Below are 15,819 nucleotides of genomic sequence, written 5' to 3'. Positions count from 1 at the left end.
GGTCTTGCAGTTATTGGACCAGTGCTGCTTTATTGACATGGGGTATATTGAAGTGTGGGAGGACTGCGGACTACAGTCTTTATATTTCACCCAAGGGAAGGATTGTAAAATGTGACTGAAGCAGCAGAATCATGCGAGAAGTTTTACTTAACCCTCATGCAACTGTTACATTTTATGTTCTTTTAACTTTCATTGTTGGATCATTTTGGCTGTATTAATGCATATTGCATAAATCTTGGTGATCGTTATTTCTTCTTTTAAATTTCAACCTCAGCTCATATAATATATCTTAAATACACGGTGTATATTACAGAAAGACAGCTAAAACTGTTGCACATATTATGAACCATTAAAACCCATTAAAGTATGTTTTTTTTCCCATCCCACTGTCATTACAGCATAAAATCATGCACCCCATATTATCAGGCTTTCATTCTGTAGTCTTGGATGAGTTTTTGTAATTGTTACTATTTTTCACTAGATAGGGCAGTTTACCTGTATTTTGGTCCATAAGCCGAGTACATGCTATTTCCCTTGCGTGCTATAGGGGGCTTTGCCTTATAATAAAACTTAAATCCTCCATGCAACTGATAAAAGACCACATTTAGTACAACAAAAATGTTCTGTGTCAAAAACTGCCACAAAAATACCATATATTAAGTATATGTATATTAAGTATATGGATTTATTTGAAGAAAGAAAACAACAAAAAACGGTGGCATCATGGCAAACAAATTAGTATTTAAAGGGTTGAAATCCTGAATATGAATGAATATTTGGTAGTTATTATCAGGACTGATGCTGGTTGAAAAATGCAACCCAGTGAAAGTTGAAGATTATATCAATATATAGTATTTTTATGGTAGTTATTGACGTGGAACATTTTTTGTACTAAATGTGATCTGAGTACATTTTTATTTTTGTATTTTTTATCAGTTGCATGAAGGTTAAGTACAGCACTCGAGTATACTGTTTATTTTAGTATCTGATTATATCGAGGATCCGTGGCACAAAAACTTCCCTCTGTTGGTCATTGAAACGTGCAGCGCTGCAACGCACACTTTGGCCGCTAGATGGCAGTGATGACGCAGCTTTAAAAAACTAAACTTTCTGTGAAAAAACAAAAAAGGTGAAGAAAAAGAAAATGACGGAAGCCCGCAGTGGAGCAGCAGGCGGCGGCAGCAGCAGCAGCAGCAGCAGCTATCTGGCTAATCACCAGCAATGACCGGACGTGAACTTTAGCGAGTAGCTCACAACTTTACAGAGAGTAAAAAGAAACTAAAGTGAGGCGGCGGCAGCTTCCTCACAGTCGAGTTCAGTCGGGGAAACAAGGAAGTGAACAGCTGACTGACTTCCAGAGGGTTTCCGCCGGTAAGTCCCGTTCATGTTAACGCTTTCTGCTCCTCTCACGGCGTGGCTTTGAGTCCTGTGATAGTTGGATTTTGCTGTTTTGTCGGAGGAAATGGACAAAAGCAGGCAAGCTTTTAACGTTTTGTAACTTAAGTGTATCTGTCAGGAGTGCTGTGTGGTTAGCAGGACGACGCACTGATTTATTTTATCTGTTTTTTTATGCAGTTTATTCCTCCAACAGGAGCTGATTCTTACTACTACACCTACAACTGACTCATTCATTGTGTTTACAGTGATCTGAGACGAAGGTTGTGGCTTCAAACAGGCTGCTGGACACCTGTGATGTGGTCCTAGTATAGTGTGGTAGCAACCAAGAGAGCAGGGGATATTTAATCAAAAACCTAAACTATCAGAGAGCGAAACTGGGAGTGTTTACATATTGTGTGTGTGTGTGTGTGTGTGTGTGTGTGTGTGTGTGTGTGTGTGTGTGAGTGAGTGTGTGTGGCTACTGAGGGTGGGAAAATGTGTGTTCCTGCTTTCCTGTGTTCCTGTGACATCTTCAGATTGCTTGCTTTGTCTGATTGAAAGTTGTAAAAGCCCAAATATTTTCATATAAGACAACTAAAAGTAGTAAGAGACCCTAACAGAGAGCTGTTGCTGCGTTTACCTTAAAAATGATTTTTTTTAAATTATTGATTATCAAAATAGTTGCTCATTAATGTTCTGTCAAGCGATTAATAGTTTAATCACTGATATTTTCCATCTGTAAAGTTAATGTGTAAATTAAATTAATTTAAGCAAACCAGGGGAGATCCACAACCCAAAAATATTCAGTTTACTGTCATAGAGAAGGAAAGAAACCAGGAAATGTTCTCATTCAAGTACTTTGTTTGTTGAAAAAAATCACTCCAATCGATCAGTTGATAATCAAAATAGTTGGTGATTGATTTAATTGACTGCAGGCAGGGGTGTTGGAATTAATTGATCATTGCAGCTCTGCACTGGTCACATGTTTTGTTCTCAGACTCCAGTAATCAAAAAAGCAAGCAAACAAAAAAGTAGTTTACAGCTCTTGTTGAAGACCAATGCACGTATTGTAGGTCACTTTGTTGCCGACAATAGTAACTGTTCAATAGGGCTGCATAATTAATTGCAATATAATTGAAATCACACTATGGCCAAGTGAAATATCCAAATGGAAAAGAAATGCAATTTTTAAATAATGATAAAATATGTGACAAAGCAGCTGCAGAGATGCCCTGGACTTTGAATCTTGCTCTGCAGCTGTAAGAAAACATGTTTATTTAGTACAAACCACAACAAATGTCACATTGTCATGATTTCAATAGTTTTTTGAGTGAAAAGGTAAATTGTGTTCCAAAACGATCATTCTCACTAATCGTGAATAATGTCGCAATCACAATATCTGACTTTTTGGACCATATTGTGCAGCCCTACTGTTAAATCAATCTAATATCATGAAGTACGATCAGTACATACAAAATTATTGGGTGCTGCTGTTATTTTGGAGAATATATTTATCGCTATGATCTCTACTTTTCTTCTCGATTCATTATTTAGCATGTTATGATGTTAAAATTGTCATCTGTGAAATTGTCTCCTATTTTAATATAAACCCCATCTGCTATATCTAATACACATTGTTATCTATCTTGTTTATCCTGTGTTTTGTTGCTGCTGAGTCTCTGTGTTATCTACTGCTGCAGCACCCCAGATTCTCCTCAGGGATCCATTAAAGTTTCATTTTATTGTCACCCTGAAAGCTGTATAAAAGTTATTCATCAGTAGCTGAGAAGCAAGAGAATAAAGTCATGTATCTTTCAATGTTTCATAAATCATCTTGTGAAGCCGACAGAGGTTTAATCTCTTACAGTGAACAATGTTTGCGTTGATGAGTTAGAAATAATGGGTCTGTTTTCAGGGCCTGCTGTACACCAGCAAGCCTATTATGGCCTCTGTTTCCAGTGATGACAACAGTTTGTATTTGCAAACAAAGCCAATTTCACGACAGCTCGCTGCATAATGAATTTACAAGCTCTACAAGCTCTACAAGTAACTCCTGTTCTGCTGGTAGTTGTATCCTGATAACATTACCGGCATGTTATCTGACCCTTGGGGGAGATACTGTTTCAGGGCTGATGTTAGTGTCCAACCTCGATAACTTTGTGCACTTAAGCAGTAGCTAATAATAATAATTAACAGTTTTGTTAATGATTTAGTCTTGAAGTCTCTTCAGATAACAAGCTGCTCACTGGTTCTGCCTGACAGGAAAGTAGTGATACTGAGCTAAATGTTAACCTTTTTCACTGTAAAGGTCTCAGTTACAAACACATCATTATGTCATTCATTACTTCTTTTTCTCCATGATTGACAAGCAATCACTGTTGCCATTTGCACAGTGTGTCGTGATGTTTCTCATTTGCTGTCTTATCAGAGAAATGATGGTGAATAGGAGCTAATGACAAGCTCCTCCCTCACCAGTCATAAACCCGACACAGGCTTCCTGTGGCAGACAGTCTCAAAGGTTAAAAGCCTTTTATTGGAGCCGAGTTGTTGATCTCCAGACCTGCAGTGATGGTGGAGGTGACTCATCCATGGTCGAGGGCCCACAGGTGACAGCTGGGGATGTTTTTAATCAGCCGCCTAATTTATTCATGGGTGACACAGGTTTTTATTTTTGTGATGGTAACAATATAAGTGGAAGACAAGAGACAGTTTCACATAATGATTTCGTCCGTTTTCTCTGTCTGGCTCCTTTGTGTCTTCCTTCTGTTTTGACCTCAGTGAAAGGGACATTAAGTCCTTCATGACTTTAATTGACCCTCATTTGTGTCTAAAAATTGACATCATCTCAACCGAGTCATGGGTGCAGCTTTGTGCCCTGAAATGACAGAAATATGAAAGTCAGACATTCATAATACACTTGTGTCTTGAAGTTGTCCACAAGGGTCAGGAGTGGAAATAGTTTGAAAATCTTTGATATGGGTGTGAATACAATGCCTGCTTTTTACTGTCTATTTTTCTGGGTGCATTAGTGTTTAGCGTTGTCTAAAGAAGGAAGTCAGAGATCAAGGTAAAAGCTTAAATGCAGAGCATGTAGAGCTGAAGTAGAAAGAAAACAATCATAGAGTCAGCCAACCGACTGATGTGATGTCAGTTATACTGCAATATCTATCTGCAGTTTGCTAACATTAGCCACCACATGGTACTCATACTAGTCAAGACTGCAGCACCAAAACGCCTGAGTGTATACATTTGAGAAACAGTGCATTTTATTGCTTATAAATTCAACATCTTAAATGTACGAGGAAGACTGTATAATTTCCTTTTTCAAAAGTCAGTCACATTTTAAAGGGGTACTCCAGTGATTCAGTATCACACTGTCATTACGTTGAGTCACTTGCAAGAAAAAGATTTTAAAAATTGTCTTAATTGTAGCAGCAGAGGATGAGATATTCTGACTTCCAGTCAGCACAAATAAGGGTACCACTTCTTTTCAAACTGCTCTTTAAACCCAATGGTACAATAGAATTTTACAGGCTGGGATTTACAGATTGTTTATCATGTTCATCTTCTTGTTCTTTCATGTTCAGCATTTTTCAGCAAACTCCAAAAAACCCCACACAGGATGGGTGGCAGCTCAGTGGGTAGAGCAGGTGACCAGTGACCAGAAGGTCGCTGGTTCAAACCCCGGCTCCCCTGGGCCAAACTGAGCTACATGCCGAAGTATCCTTGAGCAAGATACTGAACCCCGAAACTGCTCCTGACGCGCAGTTGGCACCTTGTGTGGCAGCCTCTGCCGTCAGCGGGCCCTGCAATGAGCTGGCGACTCGTCCAGGGATATACCCTGGCCTCCGCCCTATGAAAACTGGATTTGGCCCCAGTAACCCCCGCAACCCCCTGAAAGGGGGAGGTAAAGCGGCAACATCTCCGCAACCCTCATGGAAAAACGGTCAAGATAATGAACTGATGAACTGAACTTCTGATTGCAGAAAACATCAAGTCTCTCCTGTAGAGGAATTAATAAATTATTATTCCTACTCTTGTGTCATGATGGGGCACTTGCAGATGCAGACATACAATGCTTTTTAAAAATGTACACATTCAATGGGCAAAATACGAAAACTACTTCCGGTTTGCCATGTCACTTTGGCGGAAATATTAATTTTGGCAAATGCTGATATTTGTATTTTTTAAGCCTTTAACGGCCGATACAGATGCTGTGCTGATATTATTGTGCATCGCTAGTCAGACATCTTCGTGTCCTCTTCATCTGTACAACAGTGGTCTTTATAAGTCTTTATATGTACCCAACATGGATAGCTTTAAGATGCAGATTGGGTGGGATAAAATATCATTATGGCAATATTTTGAATCCCTTTCTATGGCAATACGATTATTGCTACACTGGTGCAATATATAGATTTTTCATAAAACATGCAGGCGCTCTAAACAGCTTTCTCTGATACTTTGACTTACCAGAGTCACTACTTCACAACTCCTTGTGGTGTAAGTTTGATTGAAAAGAATTGAGACATAGTTGTCTCCTGTTCTGCTTTCTGGCTATTTTACATTGCAATTACAGCTCACTTGGACATGGAAAATTTGCTGTCACTTTTGTATCGTACTCTTAATGTATTGTTAGATGATTGTCTTGCAATGTATAGCAAAATCACTGTTGTTATCGTGGGTATCGTGAATTGTATCGTATAATGAGCCTGTACTAGAGGAGTTGATTTTCTGGGGTAAATGTTGCTTCAGAGCACAGTATAACTGTAGAAATTGTAATAGCGTGCAACGTTGGACCAACAGTGGTGTTGAGTCATGTGTAAGTGAAGCCCAAGAGTCCTGTTCCCCCTTACAGCCAATCATGACACCAGCTCAGTTCACTGCTGAAAGTCATTTTAATCTGTGAAGTATTTAGTATCTATTTGAAATTAAATGTATCTTTAGATACATCTGGTGCTTCTAACCATCATGCAGTATTTACTTGACGTGTGCAGTGTTGGCTCGTCCTGCCAGTAGACTAAAGTTCATGCCCTTGGTGTAGTAAAGATAGAATAAACTCAGGCTCAGTGGTGCCTCCTCACAGCAGTTACATTATTTATCTCTGTTAGTGTTCTCCGACCCTGAGCCAGCAAGAAGGACTTCCACTTAGTTTAGTGCGGCCTGTCATCGCCTCTGGGGTTAGTAATGATGAGTTATCTTTGGGTAGCGTATAGCTGGCTCATGGCACCCAATCCCCGTGCCTTGGCTCCACCCCTCAGTTCCTGTTTCGCCCCCCTGCAGAAGAGGACATAGTTATTTCTGGGTACCAAGGTTAAGATGGGTCACATGTGAGATTCAGTTGAAGTATGTCCTGGCAGAAAGTCCAGGACACAGGAAGACCATGTCTGCTCTTTCGCAGCCAGAACGTTCAAAGGTGCCAGTGAACTGATCCGCACTGAATGTGAGTGGAAGTGACTTTAAATAAGTTCTCGCAGTCATTCAAAGACTGCATGGAATGCACAGTCGGCTCGTGGTATGTTGTGATATGATCTACCCATCTGTTTCTGGAGGCTTTTCCCCCCGAGTCAGCTGTTTGTTGTGGGTAGTGGGGTCAGGATGGTGGTAGTGGTGGTGGTGGTGTTTGAAGGCAGGGGTGTTGGACTACACCGCTGAGACACATGAACTGTCTTGGCTGCATCTTCTGTTTTGTGGACATACTGCAGTACAGTGGCAAGTTTCTTCTTCTAGCTTGGCTTCATTTCACACCTCGCTCTCGGGCTTTGGCTCAGTTACGAGGGATGACATAACAGCATTGTATCTTTGTCCTGTTGTTTCGGATCAGATAACAGACAAGCAGTGACAACACACACACACCCATTATTTGGAAGTACTAGGGATGCAAATGTCTGTTCAGATTTGGCTGCTGTTAAGTGTTGGATTTCTGCTAAGAGAAACATCATATCCTGATTAGAAAATTGCTAAAAAGTGATCTTCAGATTGCATCTTTTATACAACCAACAGTCCAAAATCTGACAAAGAAAAGCAGCAAATCTTATAGTTGAAGAAGCCGGAACCAGCAAATGTTTGACATTTTGCCTGAAAAATTACGGACATTATTATCAAAATAGTTTGCGATTAATGTTCTTTCGATCAGCTAATCATCATTGAATGGCATCAACCTCTGTTAGCTTTGGTCTGTGTGTCATGATTTTGCAGATGATTGTTTGTTCATGTCTTCGCTGTAACTGAAAGTTGTTTCAAGGCATTAAGTGCTAGTACACTCAGGACAAAGTTTATTCTCCTTCTTTCTTTTCCATCCCATTTATAGCAGTGAGAGTAGGCTAAATATCAGAAACACCTAATGCAATACAGTCCAACAAAACCAAAAACCACACCCTGGAAAATGACCATAGAGTTGAATTAACGCTTCAGTTAAAACGGTGGAACAATAACTGATCTTTATGGTCTTCTTGATTAATGGATTTATTGCAGGACAGGCTAAGTGTAAAGACCACAGTTGAGGTTCTTGCTCCATAGTTTTGAGTTCTCTGATACAATCTATCAGATGTAAAGTAGGTGCTAACTACAAACAAAACTCATTGCGTCATAACAATGTTATGTCTTGAAAACTTGTATCTTGAAGTAAACATGTACGTTACTCTGCGATCCCACCCTCTCATCAAGCTTACATAGTGCAGAAACAAATGATAGGTAGGCTATTACACAACACTGAACCATCAAAATGATTTTGAAGCTGTTATTTTATTGTAAACAAGAAATTCACAACATATGACACCGAACAAAGTTCTCCAGCTGGGTGCTGTGGGAACTGAAAAGCCACATTGAAATAATAGGCTTAAACTCCATTGTTTGGCTTTCAAACTGTCATCACAGTAAAGACAGAGACAACAAACAGCAACTCCTTTTGTTCCTCCATAATGCCTCTGTGTAAAGGACTCTGGGAAGTGGAAATTCAAAAACGATTGCAGAAACAAGTTCAGTGTTGCATCATGTTGAGGAGCCAGCCGATGAGCAACAACTATAAACTGTATTGAAAGAACAGCAGACAAACCCAACCAGGGTGCAATATTCTTGACAAGGATCCAGAGATGTCATAATACATTTAAACAAAGAGTTTCTAGACTTTAATCTGCATCATTTCACATTGATTGAGCCATTATGTCATTCTAAACTTCAGTGCCTTTTTTCTTCAAAGTGCGTTTTTCTTCAAAAGAAACTAAGTCTGAGTGAGTCCACAGTGTTTAAATCACTGTCCTAACCTGGGAGAAACTGGGGAGGGAAAGTGACTTAATAAGTAACTCTAGATTTGATGTGTTTTAGTTTAGACAACTGGAGCCCTTGGGAAATATAGAGGAAATTCAGTTTGTGGTTATGATTGAATAATTAAGATAAAGATTTATATCTAAGAAGTTAAATGCAATCCAGAGTAATACGATCCACAGTCTGGCTCCTCTTCAAGCCAGCAGGATGAGCTTTTTTGGAAATGAAAGAAGGTGAAGTGTGGGTCATCTCACCTGTTAAAAGCTCTGACCCAGACTTAACTAACTGAATTAAAGCCTGGTCTGTATTTATGAAAATACTAGTAGTGAAAGGAGGTTCAGGGGCAGGCATGGACACCACTGGCTTTTAGTCGTTAGCATCAGCTTCACTAAATAAAAGGCTGCAGACAGACGCTGAGCTGGACATTAGCTGGCTTGCTAAGTTATATGTCTGTCTTGTCTGATGTTGCACTCTCTTGGTGTACAGCCAGTTGTCATGGTCTCTTGTTCAGGTTACAGCTGCTAGGCTTTACTTTTTTGAGTTGTGTGCAAGGCTTATGCAAATGTTGACTGCTGCATTGCAAATTTGTCTGAGCATGCATGTGTTACTTCAAGGCATATGTTTCCAAGACTTAACATTGTTATGACATGCAGAGTCTTGTTTGTAGTTTGCACTTAACATAACAAGTAAATGTCTGAATGTAGGAAGGAACTATGGTGAAAAATAAATGTGCTAGGATGTTATGCCACTGTGCCGGCGACGGCTGTGCCTGGAGGCATTATGTTTTTGAAAATGACAACTTTGACTTGAGAATGAACTCGTTTTTTCACTGTTACCTCGTGTCTGTCCCATTGTTGTGAGTGACACATCTCGGGAACACCTGTAGGGATTGTTTCAAAATTTGGGGCAAAACATTTTGCTGATATTGAGTTGTAATAACCCAGTTTCTACAGGAATCAATGAAGTTTTCCTTCTGTTGTGTCACAGCTGATCGAGCCCTGTGGTTAATCAGATGCACTATATTTATTAAAGTTGCACAGCTGTAACTAATGTTTCTCTGCAGTTACCAAATGTTGCTTAACTTGTCCAGTTTTACTCTTTTGTGTATCTGAAGAATTGTTCTGAACTGGCTGCCAGAACTTGTTTTCATGTGTTATTTATTTACCTTTTTATTCCTAGGGTAAGGGAAACGGTGCACAGATGTTGACCCAGGGGATTCCTGTGTGAAGAAGCATCTCCAGACTGGAACATGTTATCTCTCAGAGCCAGAGCTCCTCTGTCCTGACACAGGGAGTTTTACAACCTGGGTCTTGACTAATCTACCTCAACCCACGTGGAGTCCACTCTCTCTGTTCTACCTCTTAGGAAATCTACCACTCTTTTTCTACCTCAACTCATACTTGTACGCCCACAAACGCACGTAGCTGTTATCAGCCAGCTCAGAAACACCAACAGGCCCTTCACTTTATCACAAGGCTTTCAGGTGTGACAGAGTTTACTGGGTTTCTTCCTGCTCAGCTGATTGAGGAGTCACCAAGCAGCCATGTTACAGAGGTGTTTGTGATGACCGAGCCCTGCGACGGGGAAGGACAGGGGCGGGATCAAAGAGACGTTCCTCGGTTTGTGCTTGGCTGTGAAGATGACGAACATGATTCGGGCCAAATGGAGACAGGCATGAAGAATGAGATGTATCGAGAGGAGGACATGGAGGATGATGAAGATGAGTCGGTAAGTGACAGGTGTTAATTCAGGTGTACACACAGCTGGTTGGTAAAGTTTTTAGGCGGGGTGCCTTATGGCTATAGGTGATTTGGTTGTGACGTTTTAACATCGAAATGAATATATCACTCATTTTTGTTACAGTCACATTTGTCTATTAGAGTCTACGCATAGTATTATCAATGATTTATTAAGTAACTGTGAATCTACAGTGGAAAAAAGGGGATTTAATTTTGGAACAGGAAGCCAGAGCTGTGTCCATCTTGGGCAATAGGAAGTTAACAGGCCTGGAAATTTTAAAGAGGAAAGTTTTATTTGGAATTGGACAGTGGAAAAAAATAGGGACAGAAATATACAAAGGCTGGCGTGAGAACAATGCAGTAGATAAACAACTTTAAGGCATCTGCTCTGTTGTTAGTCCTGCAGCTATAAAAGGACTTTATGGTGGTGCTTCAGGCTGCTCGCTTACTTGATATGAGTCCCTCTCTCTTTGTCTCATAGACATTTTTGCCATTTAGCTGATGTTACATTGAGGAAGCAGGTAGCAGTTAAGTTCATGCTTTAGCTGTCAACACAGCCGCTGTGGCACAACAGCAATTTTCATACTTGAGAAATAAATATATTTCCATGAATTTTCCATGAATCTGATAAAGGTTTAGCCTACAGACAAAGCAATACCTTTTTCCTGATTGTAGTAAGAAATGGGGACATAAAATCATGTCAATCATAAACAATCTGATGGCAAATTTAAAGAATCAATACACAGCTATCATCCTTCACAACTTTTGACAGAATTAAAAGTCTGCAGCAGCACTACTGGCCCTGAGAGGCTGTAAAGGTCATTACACACCGGAAACAATGTTAATGGATGAATACCACCACTAGTAGGGCCAAAGTGACCAACATTTCTTGTCGATAGAGTACATTTGAGATTGCACTTAATAAGCAAAACTGATTAAGTGCTGGTTGCTCTGGATGAAAAGTCGAGGGATCACCAAAGTCAGTAGGATTTCTCTTTGTTTGGACTGACAAAAGGGTTTTTCCTCTCTGTAGTTCCCATTTCAGGACATATAAGCTTGTCAGACACAACTCTGCATTGGTAGACTCAACTTTATCAGTCTAACTGTACTTTGTGGCTGAGGTTGGCGTTAGCATTCAGCTCAAAGTGCATCTTACTATGGTGTTATCATGATAATGTCCTTCTTTTAGCATGTTAAGATGGCTACAGCTAGCATATAACATGGAGGTAACCAGACAAAGTTGGCACACAAATGAGAAACCAGAATGTAATCAATTTGCAAATTAAGTGTGTTTTCCAACAAGGTTTTTATGAATTTTTCCTGAGCCCATGTAGTAATATCTTTCATACAATCATGTGTTTCACAACGTGTTGAACCTCTGAATGACCTTTCGAGAATGCCCCGTTCCAATCATGATCAGAATTAACAGATATTTACTTGCTGAGGTAAAACATTGAATATGTTGTCTTTGAACTGTTTTCAATTGAGTATATGTCAAAAAGGATTAGCAAATTATCACATTATTTTTTATTTATGTTTAACCCAGCATTATAACATTGATTCAATCTGGGTTGTGGAAAGATTTTTGTCAATCAAATCAAATCAATTCAATTCAGTTTTAGTTATATAGCCCAGTCTGCACACTGAACACATCCTCTTTCCTTAGACCCTCAATTTGAGTGAGGAAAAACTTTGTCAAACACATTGACAAAAAAAACCCTTTAACAAGGAAAATCAAATCAAATCAAAATCAAATCCTTTAAGAAAGAAACGGCTCTAAAGCTCCACCAAGTCAAATCAGATTATCTATGCTGTCATGCTGTCTTTAAACTGCCCTCTACGTGCTTTCGCATTGGCACATGCTGTCAGTTGTCATTACCCTTGTCTCACTTGTCATCTCCCTTCATCTTTCCCTTCTCTACCCTGGTCTTCTCTGTCCTCTCTACTAGCCACCAGAGCGACAGATTGTGGTCGGCATCTGTGCCATGATGAAGAAGTCCAAGTCAAAGCCCATGACTCAGATCCTGGAGCGCCTTTGTAAGTTTGACTACATCAACGTGGTCATCTTTCCTGAGGAGGTGATCCTGGAGGAACCTGTGGAGAAATGGCCCCTCTGCGACTGCCTTATCTCCTTCCACTCTAAAGGTACAAAAAACTTGCAAACAAGTTAAAAACATCCTCCTGCATTAGGGGAAACAGTGACAGGGGGGTGGAGAGGAAGTGAGGTCTAGCTTTTTAAGTGCAAGGTTGGAGAGCTCACCATGTTTTGCATATCCTCCTGATAAATTCTCAGCTGCTTTAAGCTGTCCACATGAACCCTTGTCATCCCGCAATTACATCATGTTTTTCCATAAATAATATGTACTATAATAAATATTTTAATGTTTTGAACCACAAATTAGTCAACAAGGAAAAAGTTTGAAAAGCCCTAATCTTGTCTCAGATCTCAACTGAGGATTAAATATTTGTTTTTAAAAATGGGGGAAAAGATTGCAGCGACACGTAGTAACTATGTCACAGTAATAAATAATCTGCATCTGTTGAGTAAATTAAATGTTCTGTGTTCCCCTGGGAAATATCAGTACCTAAAAAGCCCAGCCATATTTTAGAGAGTTTGCCAGGTTGTGTCAGGTTGTCTGGCAGCAGCCAGTAACAGTTTATGGTAACTGTGGGATTGGAAACATCTATTTAAGGCCTGTAATTATTTTTATTTCTCAGCTGACCAAGTGTGGTTTACAAAAGCAGAGCTAGATGAACAAGATCAATCCACTTTCCCATGTATACAGTATGTCTTCTGTCTTAAATGAACACGTTGCAGCACACTTAATCACATGAACAGCTCAGACATTAGCAGCAGTTTATGTTTTAAGTTTTGTTTATGTATAAAAGCAGTCAAGTACAAACAGCAAAGGATGAAACCACTTTTAAATTTATATACTGTACATATGTTTATACACTATTTAAGTCATGTTTCCCTCTGACACTGATTTGTCTTTCAGTTTGTGTTTGAGTTTCACATGGGACTGTTTTTCTCTTTCTATTTTTAAAAGAATGAGATTTTTAGATATTTGATCCAAATATATATATAATAATATTTGGTCCTGTGTTTTTATTATTATTGGACAGTAGTGCAAAAAAACCAACTCATATTTCCCAAAATTATTTCCTTAGGACATCTCTGTCTCTCTCGTGTGTTTTTATGCATGAGAAACTTTTAATATGTGCCAGTACGTCTCCAAGTAGTTAGGTTATTTAAATACAGTTGTCTATCCTGTGGAATATAAGCTCAGTCACTACTGTGTCAAATGATCAGGCAACAAATAATAAAGCAGAAAATCATGATCACTTCAGTTTGTTGTCAATGCTGGTTGAGCTTGGATTGATGAGGAAACTGTTTGAGCTTATAGAGTTTTTAATCACATGACATCTTTTCAGGTTTCCCTCTGGACAAAGCTGTGGAATACGCCAAACTCAGGAATCCACTGCTCATTAATGACCTCAACATGCAGTATTTCATACAGGACAGGTACGGTTTGAACAAACACAGAGTTGAGGGGTATCAAAAAAGAAGGCTACACACATTAGTATGAACAGGCTCAGTGACTGACAGAAGTAGCCAAAGTCATCAGTCAGCTACTTTTTGGCAGCTTTGGCCAAATCAGTTTTAAATAGCTCAAAATCACATTGCCTGAGGGGCTTTACAATCTGTACAATGAATGATGCCTTTTGTCCTTAGACGCTCAATTCAGTGAAACCCTAAAATGTTTAACAGTGAAAAGAAAATGGAAGAAAACTCAGGAAGAGCCACAGAGGAGAGATCCCTCTCCCAAGAAGTAGACATAAATAAAAACAATCACATGATGAAAATCAAATAACATGATTGTTGTTTCTACATAACTTACACAGTATACCTTATTCCTGTGTTACTGCCCAACCCTACTAACACACACACACATAGATTCATTCATTATGGTTTTCAATTTTGGATATTGTTTATAATGGTGTTTGATTCCCTGTCAGGAGGGAAGTGTACCGGATCCTACGGGAAGAGGGCATTGACCTACCTCGTTATGCTGTGTTAAACCGAGACCCCGACAATCCCGAGGGTGAGTAAGACGTCTTATTTTGTGTGAATGTATCTGTTGACACATCTGTGGTGTATGGCAGCATACAGGGCATCAATTACTTTATAATATGTTGATATTTTTCACTGTTTAGAACCAGAAACTAAATCACAAGTAGAATTTTCTGAACTGTATGCAGCCGAGTCTGTTTGTCTACCACTGTTTTTTGTCTTCTCCTCATATAATTATGTAACTTTGATAATAAATATTTGAAATTAACAATAATAAAATGCAGTTTATTTATTTAGTTTTGCTGCCATTTTGGCCTTATGCTTTTTAAGTAAATAGATTGTGTATCTTACTAGATTTCCTGGTTAAATAAAGGATAACTAATTGCATAAATATCTAATGGATTTATTGTATGAGTGGATGTGAAAGGCTCAGTTTTAGTGTTTTGTGAATGCAGCACCACAGTTAAAGACAGCTAGTAACCAACGAGTTAAATGTTCAAATCCCAGATCAGCAGGGAGATTTGTTAATTTGTTCAATAAATAAATGTATTTGTGCGTTTCCCTCATCTTTAGCATCACTGTTGTTTTAACTTTGTTGTTTTAGCAAGTTTTCCTGGTAAAATTGTTTTAAAACATCCCCTGTGCAGAGTGTAACCTGGTGGAAGGGGAGGACCATGTCGAGGTGAATGGGGAGGTGTTCCCCAAACCATTTGTGGAGAAACCTGTGTGTGCCGAGGACCACAATGTCTACATATATTACCCCACATCTGCTGGAGGAGGCAGCCAGAGACTCTTCAGAAAGGTAGCCGTCACTAGAGCTGGACGCTAATATTGGCCTTTTTGGATATTTGTTTGTTGGTTAGGTATTCGGTTTCGATCTTGGGATTCGGCTATACAATTTTTTGGTTGTTGTTGTTTTTATAGACTAGTCTATCTAAATATAGACTATCAATAAATGCCAAATGTAAAGTAGATGCTATTATGTTACAAAAAATACATACTGCCTGTAACAGGGTTTCCCATACATTCATGTTTTGGTGTCAGCTTGCTGCAATATCAAAATTGGCCACCACATATTGATTTTTTATTTTCAGAGGTGTACTTTCTCTCTTACTCTCTCTCTCTCTTTCTCTCTCTCTCTCTCTCTCTCTCTTTCTCTCTCTCTCCCTCTCTCTCTCTCTCTCTCTCTCTCTCTCTCTCTCTCTCTTTCTTTCTCTTTCTCACATACACATGGCACAATGTTTCCAACACCTGCTACCCAGGTATATTTACAGCCGTTAAAGTATATTTAACAGCATTACATCTGTGATTAATTGACTAGTGGACAATCTGCCTTCACTCTATCCCTGCTGTACCTGCTCCTGC

The 15,819-nt window shown here is 39.3% G+C and overlaps 1 protein-coding gene across 2 annotated transcripts in view; it reads left to right on the top strand.

Annotated features, from left to right (window-relative positions):
- The first annotated feature begins 1,237 nt into the window (after positions 1 to 1,237).
- The window catches only part of LOC141001288 (inositol hexakisphosphate and diphosphoinositol-pentakisphosphate kinase 1-like), a 57,112-nt gene continuing 42,530 nt past the window's right edge, over positions 1,238 to 15,819 (top strand). For both annotated transcript variants that reach the window (XM_073472314.1, XM_073472312.1), the window contains exons 1-6: positions 1,238 to 1,371; positions 9,820 to 10,368; positions 12,329 to 12,524; positions 13,815 to 13,905; positions 14,400 to 14,485; positions 15,102 to 15,256. In XM_073472314.1, coding sequence (XP_073328415.1) covers positions 10,204 to 10,368; positions 12,329 to 12,524; positions 13,815 to 13,905; positions 14,400 to 14,485; positions 15,102 to 15,256 — 693 coding nt within the window. In that variant the 5' untranslated portion in view covers positions 1,238 to 1,371; positions 9,820 to 10,203. The remainder of the gene's footprint in view (positions 1,372 to 9,819; positions 10,369 to 12,328; positions 12,525 to 13,814; positions 13,906 to 14,399; positions 14,486 to 15,101; positions 15,257 to 15,819) is intronic.

The sequence above is a fragment of the Pagrus major genome, chromosome 8 (genome assembly GCF_040436345.1).
Source record: "Pagrus major chromosome 8, Pma_NU_1.0".
Classification (NCBI taxonomy): Eukaryota; Metazoa; Chordata; class Actinopteri; order Spariformes; family Sparidae; genus Pagrus; species Pagrus major.
The sequence above is the reverse complement of the archived record's forward strand: the minus strand, read 5'-3'. Positions and strand labels throughout refer to the sequence as shown.